This window comes from Neophocaena asiaeorientalis, unplaced genomic scaffold, assembly GCF_003031525.2.
Source record: "Neophocaena asiaeorientalis asiaeorientalis breed wild unplaced genomic scaffold, Neophocaena_asiaeorientalis_V1.1 scaffold1, whole genome shotgun sequence".
In the NCBI taxonomy this organism is placed as follows: Eukaryota; Metazoa; Chordata; class Mammalia; order Artiodactyla; family Phocoenidae; genus Neophocaena; species Neophocaena asiaeorientalis.
The window spans coordinates 2,811,297-2,836,184 of NW_020171981.1; the positions used below are offsets into that span (position 1 = coordinate 2,811,297).

A 24,888-nucleotide genomic window follows, 5' to 3' on the forward strand; every position below is an offset into this window, starting at 1 on the left:
AGACGGAGAGGAGAGTGCAGCAGCTGGGGGAAAGACATGAGCTTTTTTCTTTTTTAAGGATCAACTGAGCGTATCTAAAATGATGATGACAAAGAACCAATACTTAGGGAGATAGAGGAGAGAGGGAGGAATTGGGTAATACCAGATGCGAGGGGTGGGATCCGAGCAGATGAACCGCCGTGCCTTAGATTAGGAGGGATGCTTCTTGCATCGTAAACGAAGGGAAAGGAAAGGGGAAAGCTGGCAGATTCTAAAGGTTTGGTGCAGGGAAGCTGATGGAATTTCGGTTCTATGGTTTCTATTTAACTCCGTAAAATACGCCTGGAGTAAGGGGGTTGGCTGTGAGTCGAGGTTTGAGGAGACTGCGGATTTGAAAAGCCGTTTAGAAATTCCGGGTCGCCCAGGCTGGTCCACGCTGGGGCTTCGCTAGGGAGGCCCCGAGTGGAGCTCCGAGGGGGACGCCGCGGTGCGTCGCCATGGCAACCGAACCGCCGGTCTAGGCCCAGGACCAATTGTAACTCGAAACAGCCGCAGCGTTTTAACTCACTACTCCAGAAATCAGGGGAGGAGCCAACGCGAGGCGACCAAAGTGAAACCACAGATCCCGCGATATCACGGCCGCAACCTGCGAAACTGCACGTGACGCTACCGCCACGCAGCGCGACAGCGAGTATTAAACGTCATGGTACCGCGACGCAGTCGCTCTAATACAACGCTCTCCCGGAAGTGGTCGCTGGATCGGGCAGTGAAAGTGGTAGCCAGTTGTACCCGGTATCAGATCTCCGGAGGTCGTAGCTGAGCTCTCTCTCTGCGTTTCGCCTCGATCCTTCCTGAGTCATCCAGGTTCTCCACCATCATGGGGGGCGGAGACCTGGTAAGTGAGGGAGCCCAGGGCTGGGGGAAGACTGAGGCCGGAGACCGACTGAGGCTGGGGACGGAAATTGGTGGGGGTGGCAGTGGGTATTCTTGCAACGCAGCCGTTGGGGACAGGGAGCTGTAGCCCTGGACAGGGGACGGATAACTAAGGCCATGAGGGACCGGGCGGAGACTTGGGAAGATATGTGAGGTGGGTCGCCAAGGAGGGGAGATGGTGTTTGTTGACAGGGAGCCCCTCTGGCTGGAAATTCTGGGAAGACTCGGGGGCGGTTGGAACCATGGCTAGGAAAGGAGGCAGGTATGGAGGACGTGTCACTTTGTTTTGTATATCTTGTCTTGGGATACATCTCCTTTCCTCAGCTAGGAGTTCAGTCATGTCCTGGGCTGTAGTAGGGGTGATTTGTGCCCCCGTTCTCCTCGTCCCTGAGCCATGTCCTGGGGTCACGGAAGATCTGCCTCATGTTCACTTTTCTGACTTCCACTCCTTCTTCAGTGCTGCATTCTGATCTGTAGTGGCAGAGCTTTCTTCTGAATTCATAGCACTTAATACAAGTTATATGGCTATTTCTCTTAAACTGTATAGTTCATTTGTAGGGGGCTAAGCCTCCGAATTGGGCAAATGTACCCATAAGAGCATGGTGCAAGATCAGCAAAATGCTAATCTCCTGAAAGTGTAGCTAATTGAATCAGCAAATAGATTCGTTTAGCCACCTGTCCAGTAGCTATATTAGAGTTTGTCAGGTGTTATCAGTTAGAATGAGTTCCAAGATACCATCAAGGTTCTTCTGACTTAGTGTCTTCAAGTAGCTGCATTTAGGGATAGGAAAGCTCTAATCCAGAGTTTCTCAACCTCAGTGCTATTGACATTTTGGGCTGGAGATAATTCTTTGTTGTGTGTGTGGTCCTGTGCATGTAGCAGCATCCCTGGCCTCTAGCCAGTAGCACCTTTCTCCTTCAGTTGTGACAACCAAAACTGTCTACAGACATTGCCAAATGTTCCCTGGGAGGCAAAATCACCCATATTGAAGGCGAGAGACGAGGACCATTAGGACAAGGTGGAGGGTTGGGGAGGAAGGACTGAACAACCTGATGAGGGGAAAGGGAGTACAAGAAGAGAGAGAGAAAAGGAAGCTCTCATTTAAAAAAAAAATTATTTTGGCCACACTGAGCAGCATGTAGGATCTTAGTTCCCTGACCAGGCATTGAACCCTGCCCCCTACAGTGGGAGCACGGAGTCCTAACCATTGGACCACCAGGCAATTCCCTTATTTAGGTTTCTTAACTGGTCTCCTGGCTTTCAATCCTGATTCTCTCCAATCCATTCTTTACATGCTAGGCTGGTCATGTCTCCCACCTGCATGTGAATGTTTAGTGTTTTCTGCTGTCAACAGGATAAAATCCAATCCCTTAACATGGCTTATAAGGCCCTTAATCTGTTGCTTTCTTAGTTGGCTTCATCTTGAGCCCCTTCCCATCAGCTTGCTCTCCTATCTCCAGCCATGCTGAATTATTTGTTCTTTCTCACCACTGGGCCTGCAGTTGTGTGTGCTGTTACCACTGTGTGAAAATCTACCCCACTCCTTCCCGCTTCCTGCATCACTGGGCTAATTTATAATTATCCTTGGATGTCACTTACTCCAGGAAACCTTCCCTGGTTGGGAAGCTGAACCAAAGCAGTGGCTCATGGGGAGGAGGGAGAGGAGAAGCATTCCTTGAGGGTGAGGAGGAAGATCAGAACCAGGGGAAGATTCTTGGGAAGGAAGGTTGAAAGAGGTACTAGGTGGGGTTGTAAACCATGCAAGTTTAAGGCACGTTAAGTGGACTCAAGGAAAAGAAAACTGTGTTCATAAGAATGGACGTCCAGTGCCAAAGGCACTTGAATTCTTTTGCCTTTTAGAGTCTATACTTTCCTGCTTCTCTACCCCATTCCTCCTGTATTGTCATCACCGACCCTCACTTCAGGCAAGGCTAGTGGAAGTCAGACTCACACATTTCAGGATAGAAGTATTTGAAGGGAATCTCGGAGGGGCCTGTTTTATCCTGAAGCTTTATGTACTTGAACAACCTCTCTCCCGCCCCGCCATGTGTGAGATTTTTGGGTGCCAGCCTTGCCATTGTTAAAGACATCTTGCCCTTACATGCCTGCCTTGGCATGAATATAGGGGTGGGAAAGGGAGGGCCAGTTATACTCACCCGCTGCGCGCATTGTTTTCTCCCTCCTTTCATTTACCACAGAATCTGAAGAAGAGCTGGCACCCGCAGACCCTCCGCAATGTGGAGAAAGTGTGGAAAGCTGAGCAGAAGCATGAGGCGGAGCGGAAAAAGATTGAGGAGCTTCAGCGCGAGCTGCGGGAGGAGAGGGCCCGGGAGGAGATGCAGCGCTACGCGGAGGACGTTGGAGCTGTCAAGTACGTGAGGAACTGGGGCGATTTGGCCTGGGGGTGTCTTGGTGTGTGGGGAATTGCAGAACTGCCTGCCGGTGCATCGTCCAGTTGTTGCATAATAGCTGGTTAAGAGCATGAGTTTGGAATCAGACTGGCCTGGGTTCTGAGGCTGGCATGGCATGGACTAGCCTAGCTGTGTAACTGGGAGCAAGTTTGGGAGCCTTGGTTACCTTAGTAGAACCGGGGGAATGAGAGTACCCAACTCCTAAGGTTTGTTGAGGATCGAATGAGATGACATATAAAGGGCTTAGTGTAGACCAAGTTCATGGTAGATGATTGCCAAACAACTGTGGCTGAGGATGATTGCCTATACCCTGCTTCTCAGTATGTGTTGAGGCCTCAGTCCTGCTTTTGTTTATTTATGGATTGCAGGCTCATTTTAGGGAGGCAGAGAGGTCCCATGGAAGGAGGTAGATGGTGTGTCTGTCAGTAAAAGCTGTGTGAATGCGGACAGTCTCATTCGATATTCCCTGACTTCAGTTTCCTCTTGTATAATATAGGATAGGAGTAACAGACAATAATTACTCTACCCATCTCATAAGAGGGGATGGGAATAAATGTGTTCTGAGAAAAATTAAAAGCATAAAATATGCAGTGCAGGTTTCCCAGAACCTGGGATTCTAATCTGGGGTGTGAGGATAGACAGTGGGAATGTTCTTCTTTACTGATTTCTGTAATTTAATAAGGCGAGATCAGCTCCGGGTCCAGCCGGGGCTCTTGACCGGGAAGTGGCCGCGCAGCGGGGAGGGTGCCCTCAAGCGGAGGTTCCGCGGCCCAGGGAGGGCAAAAGCAAAGTCTCTAACTTGTTCTCAGAGGGAGGTTTCTTGAGCCAGGGAGGTGGTCTATGGTGACGCTAATGGAGTTAGCACTGGATAGAAGCTAGGTGTTGTGAGAGCGCCCCAATTTTTTTTTTTTAAAGCCGATCCAAATTTCCATCTCTATTTTCTTTACTCTTTCTTGTTTCTAAATGTTCAATGTACTTTTTCTGCAGCTAATGAAAAGTGAAGGTCTTCAAATGTCATGTTTGAGAGTACAGGTAGTATTCAGTAGAAATTGGGAGTCGTCAATATGTTTTTTTTTATCCCCAAAACATAAAACAATCTGTACATACATATTTTTTGTAAATCTTTTTTTTTTTTTTTCTTGCGATACGCGGGCCTCTCACTGCTGTGGCCTCTCCCGTTGTGGAGCACAGGCTCCGGACGCGCAGGCTCAGCGGCCATGGCTCACGGGCCCAGCCGCTGCCGCGGCATGTGGGATCTTCCCGGACCGGGGCACGAACCCATGTCCCCTGCATCGGCAGGCGGACTCTCAACCACTGCGCCACCAGGGAAGCCCTTTAAATCTTAAATGTAAGAAAATATAGTTAAAAATCACCTGCTTTAAAATCAAATATAAAATTATTCTTTGGGAATTTGTTTTTTCAAAACAGTGAAAAGCAATGAGTAGTGAATATACTAAAGATATTTATAATCTCTGACTTATTTTAATGTACTTGGAATTTTGTTTCTGGTAAGAGCTATTGCTTTCTTGTTTGACTTCCTGATTAAGGTTCAGTAAAATGTGCATATAATAACAACAAACTGTATTCTGTATGAAAAAAACAAATCCGAGAAAACCCACGTCTTCACTGGAATGATCACCAATAAATCGGTATTTTTTTTTTTTTTTTTTGGTATTTTTTAATTAAAAAAAAATATGCAGTGCATTCCTAAATCAGAATTGAATAAAAACTCCAGATAGACTAAAATTGACTTATCTGTACTATCCCTTGTTCATATCCTAGTGGGCAAGTCTCCAGGGTGACATGTGACATACTTCCCCTGTTGGATATACAGGGCTTTTCCTTAGTAATTTCGTGACAGGAGGATTTGTGACATTCAGAGGCATGTGTGTGTGTGTGAGAGAGAGAGACTTAGTTTCAGTTTGTGGAAATGGCATTAATGGAATTTAGGCAGGATAATAATTACATTCTTTTTTTGTTATTTTATTTATTTTTTATATAGCAGGTTCTTATTAGTTACCTATTTTATACATATTAGTGTATACATGTCAATCCTGATCTCCCAGTTCACCCCCCCCATTTCCCCCCCTTGGTGTCCATACGTTTGTTCTCTAAATCTGTGTCTCTATTTCTGCCTTGCAAACTGGTTCAACTGTACCATTTTTCTAGATTCCATATATATGTGTTAATATACGATATTTGTTTTTCTCTTTCTGATTTACTTTTACTTCACTCTGTATGACAGTCTCTAGATCCATCCACATCTCTACAAATGACCCATTTTCATTCCTTTTTATGGCTGAGTAATATTCCACTGTATATATGTGTACATTCTTTCAGGATTGGCAGAAGGCCATTCTGACTTAAGTATAAAATTTGAAATGTTTTAAAATAAATGGAGTCTTGGCGTTTTTAAAGTACAGCACAATATATTTAGGGCATTAATATATAAAATGAGGTAAAATAATGAAATGTTATAAGTTTTTTTTAACCATAGATACACATTAAATTATTTTACTTTATACACTTTGTATAAATTATATTCTTTATAATTTAAACTAAATAAATTTCACACATTTGAATTAATTCCTGGGCAGCTTATATGACATTTTTATATGTGAGGTTTGAGATTTTGTGAACCCTTGATTTTAAAACAAATGTCAATTTTAGACAGAATACCCATTAGTTATAAGAGTTTACTTTCCCACTAACCAAAAGTAAAAAATTATTTTGAAATTTTTATTCAGCCAAACATTACATATTCTGTGCCTGATATGTCAGAAATTTGGGCTTTGCAGAGTCTAATTAATGAGGTCAGAGTATAGATGAGCAGCTTCAGAGCTGGGAGTCAGTGTATATCCTGTTGCTGACCCTCATGCCCTCTTGTCTGTTGGGAATGGGAGGAAGGTGATTTTATATTCTTTTGATTTTTTTGCCCCCTCACATATTCTCCAATGTTATGAAACTCAAAGGTTAGCACGTAGGTCCCTTTTTTTGGTCTTTACTTGCAGATGTATTTACACGATCTGCTTGTCCAGCTGACTGGTTTGTGTAGTCCTTTGCATAGTGTCGTGCTTTTCATTTATCCAATACAACCCTTTGCTATTTAACAATTCACTTGTACGGTTCAGATAATCTTTTCTGTGTTTATTATACAGCTCTCTTAGAACAAAGAAAAAAACCTCAATATGCATGTTATCCTTGATCTCCATCCAAATCCCTCTTTGCAATAGGATGTTGTTTAAGTATTTACTGATAATATTAGAAAATTGTGTTTTCTTTACCAGCATTTTTCAACGCTTGCACTTTAGGGTGTCCTTGGAAGATTAGATAAATGAAGATGGGAGTGATTCCCACCCAAGCAGGCTCTCTAAGATTAGCAGGAGGTGTCTGGGGCTAGGGCATCTGGATACTTTAAGAGCTGCCTGGGTGATCGTCATGGGCAGCCTCAATTGAGAACCTGTTCTATATCCTTAGTGATAGCAACAGCAAAAATCTATACACCATTTCGTTTTTATATGACTTTTACCCCAAATGTTCTCTCATTTAAAAACTCAGAGAGAGGGTCTCACTTTAAAAATGATGAGAGATGGCAGTTACCAGCTCCATTTTAGACGTGAGGATATGGAAGTGCACAGAAGTAACTTGCACGTTTACCCAGCTGGGTCGTGGCGGAACCAGGTCAAGTCCAGTGGCACTGGATCTCAGCGATACAACATGTTCTCTTACTGGAGGGCCTGAGCAGGACTGATATTAGTTGAGTCCTTTGAAGACTAGCTGTAGCCCTGAAAATACTACTTTATAGAAGTATCTGTCTTCATTTTTCCTATCCTTTCTTCTGGATACGTCTTGCTCCTTTGCCTGTCTATTCCTGGTCCTCCTACCTCTTCATCCCGTCTCTTCTCTTTTATTCACTTGCTTAGCTTCTTTTCCCTCATCCAGTAACTGCTCCTGCTTCCCAGGGCTCACTGTTCTTCTCCCTTCATTCCTGTGGTACCAGTGTCTGCTTCATGCTGACGACTCCCACGTTTATCCCACACAAACTCTTGTATCTCTGTACCTTCAGGCAGTTCTGCTTCAAGTGTCCCACAGTTACCCATCACATACTTAGCTGTCAGCAGCACTGTTCAGTAATTAGTTGACCTCTGTGCCTCATCTGGTAGCCTGTGAGCAACTCAGCTGCCTGAATCTTTGTCATCTTTCTGACCTTCTTCCTCTGCCTGGCACATAGGAAATGTGCCGAGTCGTCGTTTACAAATGAAAAAACAAATATTTATTTCCAGTTTCCCCATCTGCATTCGTGTCAGGCATGCATAAGTATGATCCCTTGAGCCATCTTTGACAAGTCCTTTTAGGATCCCCCCCCACTCGATCACTGAGACCTGCTTTTCATTCAAAAAGTACTGCCAGTTCCAGACCCATTGCCCATGAATTGTCAAACACTGAACATATTAGGCAACTGTCTGGGATTCATTCCCCCATCTAGGAGTTTAAAAAAACCTGGTGGGAGATACAAAACACATACATAGAGAATAAAAAGACTAGCTAGTGGGAACATCAGTGATTATCCCCAGGGTAAGAAGACATGACAGAACTACAGGGTAGGTTATGGGATAGGAGGGGCAAAGAAATTATGAAGTACATATTTTATCTCAATACATTTATGTTTCTTCTGCCAGTTGATGAGTTGCCCTTGAAGTAAAACAAAGACAAAACAAAACAGACTAGCTAGTGTTTATTTAGTACTTACTTTGTGCCATGCACTCTTCTGAACACCTTAAAAATTCATTGACTTATTTAATCCTCAACAACCCTATGAGGCAGGTACTCTTTTATCCCCATTTTACAGGTGAAGACACCAGTGCTCAGATGAGTTGCTTGGCTTTAGAGCCGGGATTCAAATCCATGTTGCCTGACTCCGGAGCTTGTGCTCTTAACCATTATGCTATACTGCCTTTCAGGAAAATGAGCTTGCCAGAATATTCTAGTCACCACCGGTCTTCTTGCTCAGACCTCTTTAAGCTCTTATGTAGTCTGCCTTTCACAGTCAGTTCCCTCCAACCCCCAGGAGTTTTTTATTGTTTGAATAACAGAACACACAAAACCAGGCAGAGAAGTCTCCAAGGAAATGATGGTTTTGTTTCACTGTTATTTGTCCCTTGGTTCTTCATCTTCTAAGCACTTATTACAGTTTCTTTTAATGCTGTTAGACATGTATTTTGATTATAAATACAGTCCAACTGTGAATAAATAACTGTATTGTCTTTTTACACCCATCCCCCATGTTCCTTTAAATAGAAAAAAGTGCTCACTATCTCTTTTTTTTTTTTTTTTTTGTGGTACACGGGCCTCTCACTGTTGTGGCCTCTCCCGTTGAGGAGCACAGGCTCCGGACGCGCAGGCTCAGCGGCCATGGCTCACGGGCCCAGCCGCTCCGCGGTATGTGGGATCTTCCCGGTCCGGGGCACGAACCCGTGTCCCCTGCATTGGCAGGCGGACTCCCAACCACTGCGCCACCAGGGAAGCCCTCACTATCTCTTAATAGCCTACTTGGCCATGGTTGTCTCACCTGTGATTTAAAAATACACTGTATCTTGATCTTCCAGAATCCTTCTTGAATTACAGCTTATTCTGTTAAAGAAATTCTGGGAAAGAACTCATTGATATTGTTGATAGTCTCCAAAAGGTGAGGGTGGTAACTGAGTTGAAGGCACTGGGGATGGATCTTCAGCAAACCGAGGACCATTGGGAAACTACACAGAGGCAGATCTTGTCAGTAAGATACCAGCTCCTCCAATTAACCCTAGGAGAATGCCACTAGTCACAGCTTACCCAGCAACTGTGGCCACTGGTCCCTTTTGGCTGCCAATATGACTCCTGTGAAGGCTTCACTTGTGACAGAATTCCAGAGGTCTTTCTAACATGCACCATCCAGCAGAGAATCATGGAAAACAGACCTCCCCAAACTGCAAAGCCACCTCCTAACTGTGGAGGCCTGTTTTTGTTTTTTTTTTTGGCGGTACACAGACCTCTCACTGTTGTGGCCTCTCCCGTTGCGGAGCACAGGCTCCAGACGTGCAAGCTCAGTGGCCATGGCTCACGGGCCCAGCCGCTCCGCGGCACGTGGGATCTTCCCGGACTGGGGCACAAACCCGTGTCCCCTGCATCAGCAGGCGGACTCTCAACCGCTGCGCCACCAGGGAAGCCCGGAGGCCTGGTTTTAATAGCTGTCAAACTCCCACGTAGTCTCTGGTTTACTCCCACTGGAAAATGGTGAAAACCTTTAATTGCATAAAAGACACTACTACCTGTGGTACCCATCATAAAGGCCCCACCACAGTTTTCCACATAGTTCTCCGGGGCACGGCTCTCACTCTTGCTCCTCCGTCTTGACCCCAGTGGTGTGAGTGAGATTGGGTAAGCTGGGTGGAGCCTGACCCCTGTGGCCCACAATCAATTCTGTTTTCTTTTTTTAAAATAAATTTATTTATTTATAGCTGCATTGAGTCTTTGTTGCTGCACTCAGGCTTTCTTCAGTTGCGTTGAGCAGGGGTTGCTCTTCGTTGTGGTGCACGGGCCTCTCATTGTGGAGGCTTCTCCCGTTGGGAAGCACAGGCTCCAGGCACGCGGGCTTCAGCAGTTGTGGCACACGGGCTCAGTTGCTCCGCAGCATGTGGGATCTTCCTGGACCAGGGCTCAAACCCGTGTCCCCTGCATTGGCAAGCGGATTCTTAACCACCGCACCACCAGGGAAGCCCCACAATCAATTCTTAATCATAGACTGTAGTGTTTCTCAAGCCAATCCTTATAATAGGAAAAGAAATCTGAAGGGTTAGACCCTCTATTATTGGTTTAAATTATTTTTATTAAAGATATATGCAAAGATATAACTAGGAAGGTATTATTTATGCTCATAGTTGTTATATAATCTTAAACAAAATTATACAAAATTTAAAAGTCATAGTCAAAAACCATTGCACCGGGGCTTCCCTGGTGGCGCAGTGGTTGAGAGTCTGCCTGCCGATGCAGGGGACGTGGGTTCGTGCCCCGGTCCGGGAAGATCCCACATGCCGCGGAGCGGCTGGGCCCGTGAGCCATGGCCGCTGAGCCTGCGCGTCCGGAGCCTGTGCTCCGCAACGGGAGAGGCCACAACAGTGAGAGGCCCACGTACCGCAAAAAAAAAAAAAACAAAAACCATTGCACCTAATGTTATAGATAATATTGTTTCGATGAACCTGCTTTGCTACTTGTAGTGTGAATGTGATATTGGCTGCTCCAACACATGCTCTTATGAATGAATTCAGCACACCTTTACTGTCCGTTGTGTGAGGGCTCAATTTTCTCACCACTTTTTTTCTCTTAGAACCACAGGAAAATATTTGGCATGATACTGTGACATAATTTGGCTTCCCTCTTTTGGCTTGAAAGCATAACTTGTTATTGCTGGTCTTTTCTCATTATCCCCTCGAATGTATATTACCACTGGTGCCAAGGTGACAGTAAGCACCGAAACACACAGTAAACACAACTGCATATGTGGTCACTGAAATTGTTTTGGTGATGAGCTGATCCAGAACATGCATGTTAGCTCTTTCAGATTATCCTCGAAATGAAAGCACAACATAAAGACTTTGTAAAGGAAACTTGAGAAACCCTGAGCAGAAGATCCATGCCCCAGGCTGAGGAACTTTTTTTTCCTCATAAATTGCTTTAGGTGTGTGGAAATGATCTCTCTCCTAAAATGTAAACTCCATGACAGCAAGTACCGTTTCTTCCCAAGTGCCCCATGGGGTGTGGTGTTTAGCTCTTGCTAAGGGGCCTGTAGAATGAGTCCAGTTCTGACCAGCTGTGCCTTTTTTTTTTTTTTTTTAAAGTTTGGCCACGCCTTGAGGCCTGCAGGATCCTTGTTCCCTGACCAGCAATGATCAAACCTGCACCCTTGGCAGTGAGAGCATGGAGTCCTAACCACTGGGCCGCCAGGGGATTCCCCCAGCTGTGCTTATCTATCCCTCATGTTCAGGTTTTGTGCGTAGGTTTGAGAAGTCTACATTTTCTTTGACTGTATTTTTTTTTTCTTCAACTAGGAAAAAGGAAGAAAAATTGGACTGGATGTACCAGGGTCCTGGTGGGATGGTGAACCGTGATGAGTACTTGCTGGGGCGTCCCATTGACAAATACGTTTTTGAGAAGATGGAGGAGAAGGAAGCAGGCTGTTCTTCTGAGACAGGACTCCTCCCAGGCTCTATCTTTGCCCCATCAGGTGCCAATTCCCTTCTTGACATGGCCAGCAAAATCCGGGAGGATCCGCTCTTCATCATCAGGTACTGATGAGCGGCTGAGAAGGGGGTTTTATTACAGAGATGCTTAGCAGAGATGGTATCTCACCTCTTGCTTTGCAGTTGGTTTCCTGTTGGCTTTTGTCTGCCATGTAAAAGGATTTGTCTCCATCTGGGCTTCTGATGTTGAAAAGGAGGCTCTATTAAGGGTGCCTGAACTAGGCTGTTTGGGAAGAGATTGGTAAATGTACCAGGCCAGACCAAATTTATTCATTTACCTTTGGCCCTTAAACAAAAATAAGAGGTAGAAGCAAGGTGAGAAAGACTGGCAGCTTCTTAGAAATTGGGGGATATGTGTAGAGTTGGCTGGGGGGTTGAATAGGCCTTTTCCCCTCCCCTCTACCCCTCCCTTTTGTTTGTTTTTTGCAGCAGAACCCTTTGAAAAGAAACTTTAGAATTTTATTTAACCCTAATATGTAACAGATCAAAGTAGAGCTGCATTTTGGGTGTTAAATGAAATCATGTGGTGCGTTTTTTTTGTTTTTAATTTCCATTTATTTTATTTCAAGTGTGTAAGGTTGAACATTAAAAAATGTTTATTTCTTATTTAATTTCTTTTGAAAATTCTTTTAAAGTTATCTATATATTACAGATATATATTTATATGTAAATATTTTCTCCCATTTTGTTAGTGTCTTAATTAATTGTGGTAAAATACACATAACATAAAATTTACCATCTTAACTTCTTTTTTCTTTTTTTTCAAGTTCCTTAAACTCACCAGTGTACAAATGTGAGCAGGCACTCTTCCCACACTCACATTGTATCATGAGTACATGTTTGGGTTTTTTAAATAAATTTATTTATTTTTGGCTGCATTGGGTCTTCACTGCTGCACACGGGCTTTCTCTAGTTGTGGCGAGCGGGGGCTACTCTTCACTGCGGTGTGCGTGCTTCTCACTGCGGTGGCTTCTTTTGTTTTGAAGCACAGGCCCTAGAGCGCATGGGCTTCAGTAGTTGTGCCGTGTGGGCTCAGTAGTTGTGGCTCACAGGGTCTGGAGCACAGGCTCAGTAGTTGTGGTGCACAGGCTTAGCTGCTCCGTGGCATGTGGCATCTTCCCGGACCAGGGCTCAAACCCATGTCACCTGCATTGGCAGGCAGATTCTTAACCACTGCGCCCCACGGAAGTCCCATTTTAACTATTTTTAAGTGTACGTTTCAGTGGCAGTAAGTATATTCACAGCATTGTGCAACCATCACCACTACCTATCCTTCTCCAGAACTTTTTCATCTTCGCAACTGAACCCTTATACTCATTAAACAGTAAGTCCCCATTCTCTCCTCTTCCCAGCTCCTGGCAGCCACTTCTACTTTCTGTCCCTATGAATGTAACTACTGTAGTTACCCATATAAGTGGAATCATATGGTATTTGTCCTTTTGTGACTGACCTATTTCACTCAGCATAATGTCATCAAGGTTCATTTGTGTTACAGCATGTGTCAGAATTTCCTTCTTTTTACAAATTGTGGTAAAATACACATGACATAAAAGTTACCATTTTAACCATTTTAAGTATATATATAGTTCAGTAGTAAGGGTATCCAAATTGTCGTGCAACCAATCTCCAGAAATTTTTCATCTTGCATAACTGAAAATCTGTATCCATTAAGCAACAACTCTTCATTTCCTTTTCGCCCCAGCCCCTGGGAACAACTATTGTCCTTTTCATTTCTATGAGTCGGACTATTCTGAACCTCATAAAAGTTGAAATCATTCAATATTTGTTTTTTTGTGACTGGCTTATTTTACTTAGCATAATGTCCTCAAGGTTCATCCATGTTGTAGCATGTATCAAAATGTCCTTCCTTTTTAAGGCTGAATAATATTCCGTTGCATGTGTATACCACATTTTTTAATCCATTCGTCTGTCGTGCACATTTGGGTTATTTCCACCTTTTGGTTATTGTGAATAATGCTACCCTGAACATTGGTGTACAAATATCGTGCATATTATTTTATAAACTCCTTTTTATCACCGAATCATATATATGGGACATTTTTCTGTGTTGCTGACTATACTTGTCACATCATTTTTAATATCTATATTGTATGGATATACCATAATTTATTTATTTATTTTAAAACATTTTTTTGACACCTTCCCTTTCTTTTTTTTTGTTTTGTTTTTTAAAATTTTTACTTATTTATTTTTGGTTGCATCAGGTCTTAGTTGCGACACGCAGGATCTTTCATTGTGGTGCGTGGCCTCTCTAGCTGTGGTGTGTGGGCTTAGTTGGCCCAGCATGTGGGATCTTAGTTCCCTGACCAGTGATTGAACCTGCATCCCCTGCATTGGAAGGCGGATTCTTAACCACTGGCCCACCAGGGAAGTCTCTACCATAATTTATTAATATTCTCCTGTTGGATCCCTAACTTGTTTCCAAGTTTTCATTGTTATAACATGAACATCTTTTTAGTGACCTTCCTTGATTATATCCTTTCAGTAACAAATTCTTGAGGAAGCATTTGTAAGATTAAAGAGTTTGTGAGTATGTACAGGCTGTGATAAATGTTGCCGAATTGTCCTCCGGGAAGGTTGACCAGTTTACCCTCCTATGAACCCTATGTGAGAGTAAGACTTCTTGAAAGAGGTATCCATTCTGTTTATTTCCCAGGGGTTATCATGCTAAACAGTGGAGGTAGTATTGAAATGTTGCATACGTTTGATACACAAGATGACATACATTTACTTGACCAGTTGGGAAGCCCTGAGCGTGAAGCTTAATAAGCAACAGACCAAACTCACTTTCTTGCACAACAGGGAACCAGCGTGAGCTTTCCCCACAATATTCAATCCCTTATGCAGATTTGGGAAAGATTTCTGGCTTCCACACAATCATGCAGATTGCACCATGGGGCCTGTCTGCCTGCACTGAGAAGAAAGATTGCTGTATAGAATCATGGAGAGTAGAATGAATGGTTTAATCCCCTTTTCTGAAAGAAAGAATCATGATTTTTATAACTTCTCTTTAGGAAGAAAGAAGAAGAGAAAAAAAGAGAGGTATTGAATAATCCTGTGAAAATGAAGAAAATCAAAGAATTGGTAAGTAGTACATCAAATAAGCATCAAGAGCTACTTAACAGGAAAACTCCTCTCCATTTACTCTTATGAGAGGGAAAGCAGCATGGCTTTAAACATTTTTGTCTTTTAGAGACCTTCTCCTGGTGATTTTGTGCAATCTTAACATATAAAGCTTAATTATGCTTAAAATTTTCTCTTTTATGTCTTTTGGTTGGAAAAACAGCATGTGACATCATTCTTCCAGAAAAAGAGGGGTATTGGGATGTGCCTGTGGACAGCATGATCATGCAGTGTGTTCAGGAGACCAGGTGGTTTCAAGCCTTTAGGGCCCGTTCATCACTCATGTAACATATTATGTGATTGTTCTTGGATTGGAAAATTTAAAGGTTGATCTTGTGGTCCCTGCTTACTGTCAGCAGAGTTGCAGTCTTTTGACAAATGGGAATTCCTAAGCAGTGGTTCTGGGGACTGTTTCAAAACACAGATTCCCAGCCCCACCCACCAGAGGGTCCGTTCAGTAGTCTAGGGGCGTTTGTGCACAACCAGGGTCCAGACCCTCTAGTCTTCTCGACAGGGGACGTCTGATCATGTCCTGGACCCCTGTAGACCCTGAGGCCTGGAGGCAGGTAGTTTACACATGACCCTGGCCCCTCAGAGGGACTGACAGGGGTCCCAGTAATCTTGCGCGGTTATGTTCTGGGCATTTTCTAGTTGCAAATGAGTCTGGAAAAAAAGGAGAAGAAGAAAAAGAAGGAGAAGAAAAAGAAGCACAAGAAACATAAGCACAGAAGCTCAGGCAGCGATCGTGGCAGCAGCGAGGATGAGCACGGCCGGGAGAGGTGAGTGTGTGGAACGGCGTCCTGCACCGTTGATTCACTCACTCATTCATTCCACAGATACGAACTGAATACCTGCTCCGGGCCAGGAGCCACCAGGTTCTGGGGGTTCAGTGGAGAACACTTGCACACCGGCCCTCTGCCCCCAGAGCTGGCCAGCTAGCACTTGAGTTCCCGGAGGAGTTGGTGAAACCCCCAGGGGAGCTGGCTGTAGCTGTGTCAGTCTTAGGTCAGACATTCTGGATATGACTTTCATCTCAGCTCTTCATTCCTGCAAGACTTACGTGGGTTTTATAGAGGCTTTTTTTTTTTTTTTTTTTTCCCCAAATGCATTAATGGGCCCATCTGGACCTGTTCTGTGTGTCTCCTTTGCGGGAGCCGCCAGCGTTGTCTCTGCTGACTCACTCGTAGTCCCTAGAATAGCAGCACGAGGTGAGAGGAGAATGTGCTCGGGCGCTGGGGCTGAGAAGCAAGGCCCACGGTTTTTCTCAGTAAAAACATGACTGTGCTGATGCATCTTCCAGCAAAGATAGAGAAACACACTCCCATGTGAGAGCCGGGAGGTGGGAGAGGTCACGTTTGAAACAGGAAGCACGTCTCAGCACAAGAGCTGTAAACTGGACCCTTAGGCATTTTCTTTTTCAATGAATATGTGTTTTAATCTCTTAGATCTCAAAAGAAGATGGCAAATTCTTCCCCTGTTTTGTCCAAAGTCCCTGGATATGGCTTACAGGTAAGGATATGGGCTTCTCAAAGGGAGTGACTGAGGGACTGGAACGTGCCAACCTGGGTACCTTTTTGGACACAGAGCATATTTAGCAGCCAATCAGACGTGCGGAAAGAAGGGAGTTTGGCCGGCACAGACTGGAGAACAGGCCCATTCCTTATCCCTGAGCCTCTGACTATGGCTGAGGGCCCTCTGAGCAGAGAGGCTAAACTACCAGTGGGCATTTAGGCATTCCGTCCATCCCTCTGCATATAACTTACATGAAATGCGTACATGTTAAGGGTTGATGACTTTTTGATAAATGTACATCCCTCTGGATTCCTTTTTTCCCCTGAGTATGTTTAACCTGAGGTCCTGTCCTCCGTATTCTGCCTCCTGCTCCTCCTTAGGCTGTAGCAAAGAGCCAAGCCAATTTAGGTGGTTGGGTGATACATCCTCTTAGGGCATTCTGAGGATAACTTTCGTAAGTTTATACAGCTCTCAGTGGTAACTGTGTGATGGGATTGGTATACCCAGTTGCCTCCTTACAGAACCTCAGTGCTTATTCATTTTCTTGTTTCACTGCATCTTTTCCTGAGCTGCTAGATTTTCCTATGAATAACTTTTCTTCCTTTCCTTGATGATATAGGTCAGGAACTCTGACCATAGCCAGGGACTGCAGGGTCCTCTGACAGCTGAGCAAAAGCGAGTGCGTGGGTTGAAGAATTACTCCAGGTCCAGAAGCTCGTCTCCCTCACCTCCCAGACATGCCAGCAAGAAGAGCACCAGAGAAGCAGGGTCTCGGGACAGGAGGTCTCGATCCCCAGGCAGAAGGTCACGGTCCCCAAGGCCAAGCAAACCGTGAGTATGGGAATTCAGCGGGAAATAACCTGTGAAGGTGGGGGCCTGGTTACAGCTGGTATTTACGATGTCTGTTCATCAACTCTTCCAGATGTCTTTGCTTTGTTATTATCTTTACTTTTTTTTTTTAATGTAAAGCTCAGACCCCTAGAACTACATATTTATATATGTGGAATCTCTAGAGTGAGATTAATATCAAATCTTATGTATCCTTATGCCTTTGTTTTTCTTCCACTTCTTCCCTCTATTTTCTTCAATTTGGATTATAGTTCTAAAACTGTTAGCTTTTCTTCCATCATTTGAGGGACATGATAAAAGCCACTGTATTGAAAAAGCTCTTCTCCTCTCTGCCCTCTGTGTCTGTTACAGGCACAACTCTAAGGTAAATAGGAGAGACAGAGGCCGAAGTAAGAGCCTATCACCTAAAAAAGACATCTACCAAAGGCGGCATGGTCATGGGTACACCAGGTGAGTCAAGAGCCCAGTAGGTTAACTTCAGACTTTCAGGCCCGAGTCTTGGAATGGCTCAGACCAGGGCAAGTGGATAATCTATATCACCTTTTTCGCCCATCCCTCTTTTATTCATCTTGGTCAACTTTTAACCATCTGCCCTGCCCCCCACCCCATGCGAGTCACATTGAAAGGACAAAGTAAATAGTTTTGAACTATTGAACTAATGACCAATTCACTAAGTGATTGTCTCTCAACACCTGTAAACATGTATTCTCACAGAGATTTCTACAGGAAGCTTTTCTTAAGAGTATGCTCCTTTCTTGAGGCATCAGCTGAAAGGGAAGCAGGAAGGTGGTCTCCTTGAGGGCAGACACCCTAAGATAAACTCTGTGTATGAGTTGGGTGTGGTGTGGGTCAGACAGAACATGGGTGTGCAGTCATGGGACCTGAGGGGAGTTGGCTGTGCCCATGAAAGGCTGTCCCTAGGGGTCTCGATTGCTCTTAGAAGTTTAGATGAGGGAATTCCCTCGCAGTCCAGTGGTTATGACTCGGCGCTTTCACTGCCGTGGGCTCCAGTTCAATCCCTGGTCAAGGAACGAAGATCTCATTAAAAAAAAAAAGTTTAGTTGACTTGGGCAACTTTTGTGTACTTCCTTTAACTGCCTCCCCCCGTTGGCTGCACATTAGAATCACCTGGAAAGCTTAAAGAAAAACCAAAATCCCAATCAATCCCTTGTTGCACCCCAGCCCTATTACATCACAGTCTCTGGGGATGGGCCCAGACATCAGTATTTTTAAAGCATCCCAGTGGTTCCAGTGCACAACCAGCACTGAGAACCACTGAGAGTTCCTAACAACCTCTTCTATTCAGTATGCTGTTAGAAGAGAGGCAAACCCTAAACTCCCTTTTAACTTTTAATTGCCTGATTCCCTAAGTTTAAGGTTTCATTTTCACTGGCAACTTTCCAAAATACGCATGTACATATTTCCCTGCCTTCCCAGAGAGGGAGGGTATATTATGCATAATTTAATCTTTTATTGGTGACACTGGGTCAGTTCTTCTGCTGTGCTGTAATTCATGCTGTTCTTAGGGATGGATGCTCATGAGTGTATTTTTTTTGATGTATTTTAAGGCTCTTGGTCAGCGCAAGGTCTGCTTTTTCAGATCCCGCTTTGTTTTTCTGTCTCTTTTGCCATCTGCCATCACTTAAATTTGTCTCACTTTGTCAGCCTTTCTTATCGCCCTTAGAATCTTTGTTGAATTTTGTGATTTAAAATGAGTTAGAATAAACAACAAGGTCCTACTCTATAGGACCAATAGACCAATACTTCAATAAAGTTTTTTTTCTAAATAAATTTATTTATTATTTTTGGCTACGTTGGGTCTTCGATGCTGTGTGCGGGCTTTCTCTAGTTGCAGCTAGTAGGGGCTACTCTTCGTTGCGGTGTGCGGACTTCTCATTGCGGTGGCTTCTCTTGTTGCGGAGCACGGGCTTTAGGCATGTGGGCTTCAGTAGTTGTGGCCCTTGGGCTCAGTAGTTGTGGCACATGGGCTTAGTTGCTCCGCGGCATGTGGGATCTTCCCGGACCAAGGCTTGAACCTGTGTCCCCTACATTGGCAGGCAGATTCCTAACCACCGTGCCACCAGGGAAGTCCCAGTAAAATTTTTAAAAAATAAATAAATAAAGTGAGTTAGAGCCCTCAAGACTTTTGTCTTCCAGGAATGGAAACACAGAAACTTGAAAGCATGGATTCTATGATATCTCTTTGTTTTGGTTTGGTGTTCCAGGGAGTTGAACACCAAAGATGGTGCTGAATTAAGACAAAAGAAAAGTTTTGGCTGTAAAACCTTTCTTAGCACTACTAGTTCCACTGTTTCTCAGATTGAGAGTCACTGGATATTTCCTCAAGGGCCTGAGAGTTCTGTAAGAATTTAAAATTTTTTGAGTTCTCTTTTGTGTGTATGTTTTGTTTTAATTAGTGATCTAAAACAACTTTCTTGTCAGCTGAAGCTTTTCTTTAGCAGTGAGGCTCTCAATTTAAAGCGATTTTTACAGACTAAGACTTTTTTTTTCTCTTAAGTTTTTTTGGGGACTGAGGGATTCCACATTATTTTTCCATTGCTTTCAGTGCTTCCTAAATTTCTTATAGTCAACACAGCACTTAAAAAAAATTATTCAAATGTAGTAGTTGATTTGCAATGTTGTATTAATTTCTGCTGTACAGCAAAGTGATTCAGTTACACACACACACACACACATATGCACATTCTTCTTCATATTCTTTTCCATTATGGTTTATCACAGGATATTGAATACAGTTCCCTGTGCTATACAGTAGGACCTTGTTTATGCATTCTATATGTGATAGATATCACGATATCACAACACTTTTTAAAAAAAATTTATTTAATTAATTTATTTTTGACTGCGTTGAGTCTTCCATGCTGTGCGTGGGCTTTCTCCAGTTGCAGCGAGAGGGGGCCACTCTTCATTGTGGTGTGCGGGCTTCTCATTATGGTGACCTGTCTTGTTGCAGAGCACGGGCTCTAGGTGCGCGGGCTTCAGTAGTTGTGGCATGCAGCCTCAGTAGTTGTGGCTCGCAGGCTCCAGAGCAGAGGCTCACTAGTTGTGGTACACGAGCTTAGCTGCTCTGTGGCATGCGGAATCTTCCTGGACCAGGGCTCAAACGCACGTCCCCTGCATTGGCAGGCAGATTCTCAGGCACTGCGCCACCAGGGAAGCCCCGCAACACTTATAATTTTAAAAAATGTGTATGCTCAAAACAAACTAACAAAAATCACTACTATAAGGTCATACCCCAGAAGTGGCTAAAATTCCTTCTGTTGGGCTTGTAAATTGCCCAGAACAAAGGTGGCAATAGGAAATAGAAAATGGAGTTACTATCCTTGCATTAATTACTATTATTAAGGCACAATTTCTTTAATTGTTTTGATCAAATAATAGACACCTTTTTTTTTTTTTTTTTTTTTTTGGGGGGTGGGGAAAAATATTGGCTATATTCCCTGTGTAGTATAATATATCCTTGTATCATATTTATTTTATACATAGTAGTTTGTACCTCTTATTCCCCTACTCTTATCTTGTTCCTCCTCCATCCCCCTCCCCACTGTTTACCACTAGTTTGTTCTCTACATCTGTGTGTCTGTTTTCTATTTTGTTATAGTCATTCATTTGTATCATTTTTTAGATTCCACATATAATAACATACAGTCTTTCTCTGAGTTATTTTACTAAGCATAATATCCTCCAAGTCCATCCATGTTGTTGCAAATGGCAAAATTTTCACTCTTCTTTATGGCTGAGTAATATTCCATTATGTACCACATCTTCTTTATCCAGTCTTCTGTTGATGGACACTTAGGTTGCTTCATATCTTGGCTATTATAAATAATGCTGCTATGAACATTGGGGTGCATGTATCTTTTCAAATTAGTGTTTTTATTTTCTCTGGATATATACTCAAGAGTGGAATTGCTGGGAATTCCCTGGCAGTCCAGTGGTTAGGACTCTGTGCTTCCACTGCAGGGGGCACAGGTTCGATCCCTGGTCAGGGAACAAAGATCTTGCATGGCGTGGCAAAAAAAAGAGTGGAATTGCTGGATCATATGGTAGTTCTATGTTTACTTTTTTGAAGAACCTCCATACTGCTTTCCATAGTGGCTGCACTAATTTACATTCCCACCAGCAGGGTAAGTAGGGTTCCCTTTTCTCCACATCCTCACTGACCTTTGTTATTTGTGGTCTTTTTGACACCAGCCATTCTTCAGTTGTGAGGTGATATCTCATTGTGGTTTTGGTTTCATTTCCCTGATGATTAGCAATGTTGAGCATCTTTTCATGTACATGTTGACTATAAGAAGACTAGCCAACATGCACAAGAAGATACAGAAGACTATATCTTCTTTGGAAAAATGTCTTAACCTAACAACTTTTTTTTTCTTTTTTTTTCAAGTTCCTTAAACTCACCAGCGTACAAATGTGAACAGGCACTCTTCCCACACTCACACTGTATCATGAGTACATGTTTGGGTTTTTTAAATAAATTTATTTATTTTTGGCTGCATTGGGTCTCCATAGCTGCACACGGGCTTTCTCTAGTTGCAGCGAGTGGGGGCTACTCTCCATTGCAGTGTGCGGGCTTCTCACTGTAGTGGCTTCTCTTGCTGCGGAGCATGGGCTCTAGGCGTGTGGGCTCATCTTGTGGCATGCGGGCTCAGTAGTTGTGGCTTATGGGCTCTAGAGCGGAGGCTCAGTCGTTGTGGCACACGGGCTTAGATGCTGTGCGGCATGTGGGATCTTCCTGGACCAGGGTTCAAACCCATGTCCCCTGCATTGGCAGGTGGATTCTTAACCATTGTGCTACCAGGGAAGTCTCATTTTTTTTGTTTTGTTGATAGTTTCCTTTGCTGTGCAAAAGCTTTCAAGTTTAATCAGGTCCCATTTGTTTATTTTGACTTTTGTTTCCTTTGTCTGAGGAGACAGATCTAAACAAATAATTGCTGTGACTTATGTCAAAGAATGTTCTGCCTATGTTTCTTTTTTTATATATTATTTTTAAAAATATCTTTATTGGATTATAATTGCTTTACAATGTTGTGTTAGTTTCTGTTGTACAACAAAGTGAATCAGCTATAAGTATACACATATTCCCATATCCCCTCCCTCTTGAGGCTTCCTCCCATCCTCCCTATCCCACCCCTCTAGGTCACCACAAAGCATCGATCTCCCTGTGCTATGGAGCAGCTTCCCACTAGCCATCCATTTTACATTTGGTAGTGTATGTATGTCAGTGCTACTCCCTCACTTTGTCCCAGTTTCCCCTTCCCGCTCTGTGTCCTCAAGTCTGTTCTCTACATCTGCGTCTTTACTCCTGCCCTGCCACTAGGTTCATCAGTACCGGTTTTTTAGATTCCATATATGTGCATTAGCATACAATATTTGTTTTTCTCTTTCTGACTTACTTCACTTAGTATGGTAGACTCTGGGTCCATCCACCTCATTACAAATAACTCAATTTCATTCCTTTTTATGGCTGAGTAATATTCCATTGTATATAAATGCCACACCTTCTTTATCCATTCATCTGTCGATGGATGTTTAGGTTGCTTCCATGTCTTGGCAATTGTAAATAGTGCTGCAATGAACATTGTGGTACATGTATCTTTTTGAATTATGGTTTTCTCAGGGTATTTGCCCATGAGTGGGATTGCTGGGTCATATGGTAGTTCTATTTTTAGTTTTTTAAAAAACCTCCATACTGTTCTCCACAGTGGCTGTATCCATTTACATTCCCACCAACAGTGCAGGAGGGTTCCCTTTTCTCCACCCCCTCTTCAGCATTTATTGTTTGTAGATTTTTTGATGATGGCCATTCTGACTGGTGTGAGGTGATACCTCATTGTGGCTTTTTTTTTTTTTTTTTTTGCCATACGCAGTCCTCTCACTGTTGTGGCCTCTCCCATTGCGGAGCACAGGCTCCGGACACACAGGCTCAGTGGCCATGGCTCACGGGCCCAGTCACTTCGCGGCATGTGGGATCTTCCTGGACCGGGGCATGAACCTGTGTCCCCTGCATCGGCAGGCAGACTCTCAACCACTGTGCCACCAGGGAAGCCCTCTCATTGTAGTTTTGATTTGCATTTCTCTAATGATTAGTGATGCTGAGCATCTTTTCATGTGTTTGTTGGCAATCTGTATATCTTCTTTGGAGAAATGTCTATTTAGGTCTTCTGTCCATTTTTGGATTGGGTTGGCTTTTTTTGTTTGTTTTGGGGTTTTTTTTGTGTGTGTGTTTGTGGTACGCGGGCCTCTCACTGTTGTGGCCTCTCCTGTTGCGGAGCATAGGCTCCGGACGCGCAGGCTCAGCAGCCATGGCTCACGGGCCCAGCCGCTCCACGGCATGTGGGATCCTCCTGGACCAGGGCACGAACTGGTGTCCCCTGCATCGGCAGGCAGACTCTCAACCACTGTGCCACCGGGGAAGCCCCTGGGTTGTTTTTTTGATATTGAGCTGCATGAGCTGCTTGTAAATTTTGGAGATTAATCCTTTGTCAGTTGCTTCATTTGCAAATATTTTCTCCCATTCTGAGGGCTGTCTTTCTGTCTTGTTTATGGTTTCCTTTGCTGTGCAAAAGCTGTTAAGTTTCGTTAGGTCCCCCTTGTTTATTTTTGATTTTATTTCCCTTAGTGTAGGAGGTGGGTCAGAGAAGATCTTGCTGTGATTTATGTCAAAGAGTTCTGCCTATGTTTTCCTCTAAGAGTTGTATAATGTCTGGCCTTAACATTTAGGTCTTTAATCCATTTTGAGTTTGTTTTTGTGTATGGTTTTAGGAATTGTTCTAATTTCATTCTTTTACATGTAGCTGTCCAGTTTTCCCAGGTGCACTTATTGAAGAAGCTGTCTTTTCTCCATTGTATATTCTTGCCTCCTTTGTCAAAGATAAGGTGACCATATGTGTGTGGGTTTATCTCTGGGCTTTGTATCCTGTTCCATTGACCTATATTTCTGTTTTTGTGCCAGTACCATACTGTCTTGATTACTGTAGCTTTGTAGTACAGTCTGAAGTCAGGGAGCCTGATTGCTTCAGTGCTGTTTTTCTTTCTCAAGATTGCTTTGGCTATTAGGGTCTTTTGTGTTTCCATACAAATAGTAAAATTTTTTGTTCTAGTTCTGTGAAAAATGCCATTGGTAATGTGATAGGGATTGCACTGAATCTGTAGATTGCTTTGGGTAGTACAGTTATTTTCACATTGTTGATTCTTCCAATCCAAGAACATGGTATATCTTTCCATCTGTGTGTATCGTCTTTGATTTCTTTCATCAGTGTCTTATAGTTTTCTGCATATAGGTCTTTTGCCTCCTTAGGTAGGTTTATTCCTAGGTATTTTATTCTTTTTATTGCAGTGGTAAATGAGTGTTTCCTTGATTTCTCTTTCTGATTTTTTGTTGCTAGTGTTTAGGAATGCAAGAGATTGCTGTGCATTAATTTTGTATCCTGCTACTTTACCAGATTCATTGATTAGCTCTAGTAGTTTTCTGGTGACATCTTTAGGATTTTCTGTCTATAGTATCATGTCATCTGCAAACAGTGACATTTTTACTTCTTCTTTTTCAATTTGGATTCCTTTTATTTTTCTTTTCTGACTGTTGTGGCTAAAACTTCCAAAGCTATTTTGAATTATAGTGGTGTGAGTGGGCACCCTTGTCTTGCTCCTGATCTTAGAGGAAATGCTTTCAGTTTTTCACCATTGAGAATGATGTTGGCTGTGGGTTTGTCACATATGGCTTTTATTATGTTGAGGTAGGTTCCCTCTATGCCCACTT

The 24,888-nt window shown here is 43.4% G+C and overlaps 1 protein-coding gene and 1 pseudogene across 2 annotated transcripts in view; one reads left to right on the plus strand and one right to left on the minus strand.

Annotated features, from left to right (window-relative positions):
* Nucleotides 1–727: 727 nt before the first annotated feature.
* The window catches only part of CWC25 (CWC25 spliceosome associated protein), a 31,909-nt gene continuing 7,748 nt past the window's right edge, over nucleotides 728–24,888 (plus strand). For both annotated transcript variants that reach the window (XM_024742436.1, XM_024742442.1), the window contains exons 1-8: nucleotides 728–874; nucleotides 3,112–3,284; nucleotides 11,409–11,645; nucleotides 14,636–14,705; nucleotides 15,396–15,523; nucleotides 16,190–16,253; nucleotides 16,876–17,087; nucleotides 17,457–17,555. In XM_024742436.1, coding sequence (XP_024598204.1) covers nucleotides 857–874; nucleotides 3,112–3,284; nucleotides 11,409–11,645; nucleotides 14,636–14,705; nucleotides 15,396–15,523; nucleotides 16,190–16,253; nucleotides 16,876–17,087; nucleotides 17,457–17,555 — 1,001 coding nt within the window. In that variant the 5' untranslated portion in view covers nucleotides 728–856. The remainder of the gene's footprint in view (nucleotides 875–3,111; nucleotides 3,285–11,408; nucleotides 11,646–14,635; nucleotides 14,706–15,395; nucleotides 15,524–16,189; nucleotides 16,254–16,875; nucleotides 17,088–17,456; nucleotides 17,556–24,888) is intronic.
* Nucleotides 8,982–11,112, minus strand: LOC112399106 (mitochondrial import inner membrane translocase subunit Tim17-A-like; annotated as a pseudogene).